A 6,897-nucleotide genomic window follows, 5' to 3' on the forward strand; every position below is an offset into this window, starting at 1 on the left:
TGTTCCTTTTTATACTCAAAGGGGAGTGAATGTGTCACGAGAAAGATCTCTTAAGAGAAAGTCCTCGAGATCTCATTCAGTTGATGGTGATCGGAAAATTAATAAAGAAAGAAAAAGCGTTGATCTTGAAAAGAACAAATGGTTTTTAAACAAAAATTCAACAAGAACTTTCACAAGAACGAAATTGGTTAAGCCAAGATCATTAACGTCATAGACATCGTTTGGGTCTTCAGCTAATCTTAGATGAAAACCCAAATGATCAAAACCAAAGAAAAATGTTTCTAAAACACCTATAATTGTTTGTAAACCTAAATATTAATGGGTGCCCAAAAAATTTAAATGTTCCATCACCTCAACGTTCTCTGTGTGCATCTGGTAATCAATATGTTTTATCAAGAGAAAAAGTTAATTGTGTTGCTTACAAAGGAAAACCCAGTGTTTCTATGACCTGGGTTCCTAAAACTAATTAATCTCACATATTGTGTAGGAACAGCTATGAAGGGATGTCATCAGACATTGGTATGTCGACAGTGGTTGTTCTAGGAACACGACAGGAGAAATATCCAAACTGCACGATATTTAGAATTTCAATGGGGGTTATGTTTCCTTCACGAGAGGAGAAGGCGGAAAGATCACTCAGAAAAAAGCTGTGACGAACGGAGTGATAACCTTTGAGAATGTTAACTATGCTCCTGAGCTGAAGCACAGTCTTTTGAGTGTCTGATAGATTTGTGACAAAGGATATGCCACTCATTTTACGAATAAAGAGTGTCTCATCTTGAAGCATGGAATTATTATCCTTGAAGAATGGATCTTGTTGAAATCGAACAGGGATGGAAATGCATACATCATCGACATGAATCCTAATATTCCAGAACAAGTCACCTGTCTTTTCTCTAAAGTCTCTGAACACATAACCATGCTTTAGTATCGTTGTCTCGGCCATGCGAATGCCAAGAACCTGAATCGTCTTTCTAAAAACGAGATTGTACGTGGCGTTCCTGTCAAAGACTTTATCACTTTTGAAAAATGGGTGGCTTGTGCTCAAGGAAAACATCATCGCAAGCCCCATTTGCCAAAGATTGTCAACTCAATCAGCAAAGTTCTTCAATTGTTGCACATGGATTTATTTGGTCCGGTCAACGTTCTCAACATCAACAAGAGCTGTTATTGCTTGGTTGTGATAGATGACTACTCCTAGTTCACATGGGTTTTCCTCTTATCCAACAAGAGTAGGATCGCTGATCTGATCAAGAAGTTCATTGTGATGATTGAGAATCAAACTAATGAAAGGGTGAAGGCGTTTTGAACTGATAATGGCACATAATTCAAGAACACAGTTCTGGATAATTTCTGTGCCAACAAGGGTATACTGCGTCAGTACAGTGCTGTTTGAACTCCTCAGCAAAATGGTGTTGCGGAATGGCGCAAATGTACTCTGATAGACGCTGCAAGGACACTGCATTGTGATTCTAAACTATCGGTCTTCTTCTGGGCAGAGGCGATCAACACTGCTTTCTATGTCCAGAACCATGTCCAGATCAACAAAACCCAAGCAAAGACCCCATATGAACTTCTGTACAATCACAAACTATCAGTTGCTCACTTCAGAATATTTAGATGTCCCTGCATGCTCCTTCCCCTAGAATCCAACCCCAAGTTCAACACAAAGGCCGATGACTGCTACTTTGTGGGATACATCGCACGAACTGCTTACAGAGTATACAACAAAACCACCAAGCAGATTGTGGAATCTTTCGATGTGCATTGAATGGAGGAGAATGAGACATATGCATGAGTCGCCCCAGACTGGTTATTCAATTATGCTTCCTTATTTAAATCATTTAATGTGTTTCCATATGATGTGTCAGGTTCTTGCTCAGGCTCAAAGGTTGTGCTTGAAGATGAAGAGGAACATGTTGTGTACAGATCACCTTTACTGCCTCCTACGTCTCCTTCGGTGAATGAAGTTGTTCGAAGTACTTCTTTAGATTCCCCAAGTCAAAGAATCAATCCTGATGCTGAAGTCACTCCTCTCACTCCTGTTGAAAGAGAATTCATGACCAGAGATACTTCCGCTGTTACTCAATCTTTCATGGAGCTTCTCTTTCCTGAGCCAACCGCAAATGAGTATGTGGCAAGCACCTCTCATGGTTCCAGATCGTCTGAGGCGGATGATTCAGCAGATGATGGATTAATCAATATCAACAACCTTCCTGTCATACTCAATGAGATCAGCCATGAAATTCCCACTAGAACTCAACACGATCATCCGATCGAAAATGTCATCAGGCCACTGGGAGAAGGGGTTAAAACGAGGAGTCAGAGTGGAGATGTCAGATGGATTTCAAGACCGCCTTCTTGTACGACGCTGTGAAAGAGGAAAGTTATGTTGATCAACCTCCTGGTTTTGTTATTTCGAGGTGTCCAAATCATGTCTACAAGTTGGACAAGGATTTATATGGGTTACATCAGGCTCCCAGAGCTTGGTATGCAACTCTTACAGAGCACTTGCTTGCGCATGGGTACACACGCGGGACGATCGATCAGACCTTATTCATCAAGCATGTGGGTGCAGACCTGATTCTTGTACAAATCTATGTTGACGACATCATTTTTGGGGTCAAAAAGTTCAAAGGTGTGCAAAGAGTTTGAGGTTGTTATGAAGACGAGATTTGAGATGAGTTATTTTGGAGAAATGACCATGTTCTTGGGGCTGCAAGTTTGAAAAGATTCAACCAGAATCCTTTTGCATCAGGGAAAATACATAGAAGACATGCTTGAGAAGGTTGCATTTAAAGATTCCAAAGTTGCCTTGACGTTGATGGTTGAACGACCCATGTTGACTCCAGATCCTGATGGAGAATCCATAGATCAAAAAGAGTATAGATCGATGATCGGATCCATGATGTATCTGACTGCGAGCAGACCCGACATCATGTTCACAGTTTGTCAATGTGCACGTTATCAGGCTAATCCTAAACTCTCTCATTTAACTGTTGTCAAAAAAAAATTTAGGTATCTCAAAGGTAGCCCAAAACTTGGTCTTGGGTATCCTAAAAATCCTCATTTTGATTTATATGCATTTGCTGACAACAATTATGGAGGTTGTGAACTTGACAGGAAATCAACGTCAGGGGGATGTCAATTCCTAGGAGACCGTTTAGTGTCGTGGCAATGCAAGAAACACCAAACTGTCTCAACCTCAATAACTGAAGTTGAATACGTTGTTGCCTTTGCCTGTTGCTCTCACGTTATCTGGATTCAACATCAGCTGTTGGATTACGGTTTGAATTTTCTTGAAACCCCTATCGTTTCTCTTGCAGCAGTGATCCTTAGTATCCTCCCGTCTGCGTCGGAGTTCTTTATTATTGGACAATCCCTTTTGATGTGTCCCGTCTCACCGCACTGATGACATGGCTGGTTCGTATGGTGTTGGTGGTAGGAGTGAGGTGCTTAGTCTGAGTTACCTGGACACGACTGCCGTCCTCGTTCCTCCACTTCGAAAATTTCCCTTTAAAGAGTCCGAATTTGACACCACTATTGTGTGTAGGGTTGGACTCGATGTCTGGGACTTGTGAAAGGGGTCGTGCTAGCACTGGAGGGGTGGGGGTTTCCACTTGCCGCTGTTGCGCAGCAAGTTTGTGGAGTCGTTGGCGCTCCTTTCGAGCGTGACGATTCTGTTTCCTCCTCTTTGTTTTACCACTTTTCCTGCTCGTGACTATTGTCATTGGTTGGCTTCCTAGGTTTGGTCTTGTAGGTGTTAGTATGGAAGGGTTCGTAGGGGTATTGACTGCCTCAGCTCGTTGCCCTTCGGAAGGTCCTTGAGCTGAGGTACTTCCTCATTTTTGAACTTTCTCTTTAGTGGGGTTGGCTGAGGTTCTTGAATGGCCGGGCATGCAGGTGTTGGTTGCTGCGGTCCAACGCTGGGGTGGGAATTCCCGATAGGGCTCCCGCTAACATTGGCGTTGTTAGCATTCAGTTGAGCCATGGCAGCTGCAACGGCTGACGAGACCGCAGCCCGGAAAGTAGCTTCATCAAACAAGAGAGTAGGTTTCTTGCTTGTGGACTGGTTAAGCTTCTTCGGAAGCATGGTTTTTCCTACATGGAAAGGAAGATAATGAGAGACAATGGCTAACCCTGGACATAACTGTCATGACTGTATTAGGCATAAATTTTTCCTATGCCTCTGGTACTGGTTATCTGAGTGTCAACCTACATCCCTATGATGTAGTCCTGGTGTACAAGGTAGGAGTCTGAGTATCGGAAAAAGGCCATAAGATGCGAGCCGTTCCTACTACGTTACCTCTGTACTGGAAAAGGTTTCACTCTCCGGTCAGGAAAGATTTGAGAATGGTTCGGAATGAAAATCGCAGAAAGAGAGGCTTATGAAGATTTATGGCTAAATGTTCTGAATAGAGGTGTGGGGATCCGCTCTAATCGTGTAACTGGCAACGGGAAACGACGATTTTACCTAACACATAGCGTGAGTAGTGTAACCACCAACTCACTAATTTGTATTATTTTATGGGTGTATTAGCGTGACGTACACGAGGAAAAGACATTTCTCAGGTTCCATGTATTGGCTCCCTCTGTCTGCCTCGTATCTTTGACTGGAATCGACATTGGTTTCCTTTGGGTAGTTACCTAGGGTTCTTCTCTTGTGAAGACATATTGAATTTCTATTCTGCCTTACTTCCGAATCCAAGTCTGGGTGTCATCACTTCATGATGGATGACTGGGAATCTCGGAGGTTTAGGCGAATTTCTCACCGATGTCCCTAAAAAGATATAGGCACTTGGTGAATTCAATAGTCTCAACCCAGTTCATTTATTTCCGAACAGGAAACCTTCTCAATGAACCTCTTCTGGGTCTGCATCAACTCTTCTGTCAAGCATTGAAGTGGATAGGGTTTTCTATAGGGTTCGTGCGAGAATGGAAATGTCTAAAGAATCCTAAGAGATTATTAACATTTCACTGGATGATCCATATCGAATCCTGCTACGATTACACAGGGTATACAAATCATATATTGCTTAGATCCGATAGGCCTTCGAATATGTGATACTACTCTATATCCACAACCCAATGAGGAAAAGGAAATAGAACGAAACCACACATTCTTAGCCTATGGGATCCTTATCATATATAACCTTGGGAGTATACCCTCTGTAGTTGTAGGTATATCAATAAGGATCTTTTTAGTTCTTCACACAAGGTTAGGTTATGGATTCTAAAATACCCCTATGGTATTTTGATTTCTTTCTTTTTTGTTTTCTTATCTTCTGCACATGGTTCTGGGATTTGTGTGAGTCTTTTAGTGTTCTAAAATACTCATATAGTATTTTAACTTTATGTGTGGATCTAGCATTCCTAGTTGGTAAGTTTCAGACCTGTTGCACACCACTATCACTCCCAAGCACATGTTCATCGCATCTCGAATAAATGTAGTTGATCAAGTTACATTTATTCCAGCTTACGATTACATAACTGCCCAGGTTTGACAGCAATGCTCAACATCCAAAGAATTTTATTTTTGTTCTTCTTGTGATACTTGTGTTCGAGTGTTTAGATTCTGGATGTTCTTATACTTTGGTAAAATATGGTTATATTTTAAAGTATAATTCTTGGTCAGAGTGTTTTATCCGTATGTATTTATAGGCTGTATATCTTTTATGAATTGATATACTTAGCTCACTATAAACAATGCTCTGATACCAATCTGTCACTCCCCAAAACCGGAACAGCGGAAACGTTCTGGGGTGGATGACGTCATGTCAAGTATCACAACACATGCATTATAGTAATCAAAGTACAACAAAACATTGCATTAATAGTAATAGTTTTACATGGTTTACATTACAATATATCAAAGTAATACAAGTAATAATTTGTGCAACATGGTACTAAACTATCTTCATCGACGGCTCCGGGGATGTACCTGTATAACGCTGACCTGAGAATACAAGTTATTTGAAAAGCGAGTATCAGCATTTTTACAAATGCTGGTGAGTTCATAAGTATTTAGTGTCATTTCGTTCAAATAACTTTAATAAAAGTGGTAGTTTTAGAGTATCCATTAAATTAGTGTCTTTTCCAGAGAATCCTATATTTTCTTTAATAAAAGCAGTCTTCTACCAAGACTGGACGGAGTTATGTGGTAAAAAGTAGTTTTCCCTTAATCGCTATCATTATCAAAATACTGAATTTGATTATTAAATAAAGCAAGAGAAATCAGGGAAATAACATATGCCTCAGCAGTGAAGACTGCTGACTAAGGCAAAAGGAATCATAGACTCGAGGAGAGTATCGAACAAACGACACGCCTAGCTCAGTCTAACAAAGGGAGACACAGACCCCAGACGGTACCAAATGAAAGGTACAGCTAGCAAGGTCTAAAAACAGAGAATACAGACCCCAAACAGTATCAAATGAAAGTTACAGCTAGTAAGGTCTAAACAGAGAATACAGACCCCAGACAGTATCAAATGAAAGATACAACTAGTAATGTCTAAAACAAAGATTACAGAACCCAGACAGTATCAAATGAAAGATACAACTAGCAAGATCCAAAAACAGTGTGACACTGATAGTGGGTTTCCAGCATACAGTGTAAAATACAGTGTAAAATACCGTTACCTTAAGACCATGAATTATAAGGTAACCTGGGATACTCGTAACCATACTAACCGACACTAGAGTACCTGATGCCCTGCAAGCGTCTATAAAATATGACATTTGTCACCCCTTGACTTGGTAGGCCGTGGACTGTAGCTAGCAGTCAGGGTGCGGGGGTGTCAATCCCGTATAGATCTATACACACAATGTCCGCTCTCCCTACAGGAGACTCTGGTTACCAACTAGACGACGGAGAAGGCTGTGTCCCGAAGATGCATC

The 6,897-nt window shown here is 41.1% G+C and overlaps 1 protein-coding gene across 1 annotated transcript; it reads left to right on the forward strand.

Moving 5' to 3' along the window:
* The first annotated feature begins 2,776 nt into the window (after nucleotides 1–2,776).
* On the forward strand, nucleotides 2,777–3,412 carry LOC128129090 (uncharacterized mitochondrial protein AtMg00810-like). Its single transcript, XM_052767780.1, has one exon. The coding sequence runs from the start codon at nucleotides 2,777–2,779 to the stop codon at nucleotides 3,410–3,412; it is 636 nt and encodes a 211-aa protein (XP_052623740.1).
* The last annotated feature ends 3,485 nt before the right edge of the window (nucleotides 3,413–6,897 follow it).

Source organism: Lactuca sativa, chromosome 9, assembly GCF_002870075.4.
Source record: "Lactuca sativa cultivar Salinas chromosome 9, Lsat_Salinas_v11, whole genome shotgun sequence".
NCBI classification, from domain to species: Eukaryota; Viridiplantae; Streptophyta; class Magnoliopsida; order Asterales; family Asteraceae; genus Lactuca; species Lactuca sativa.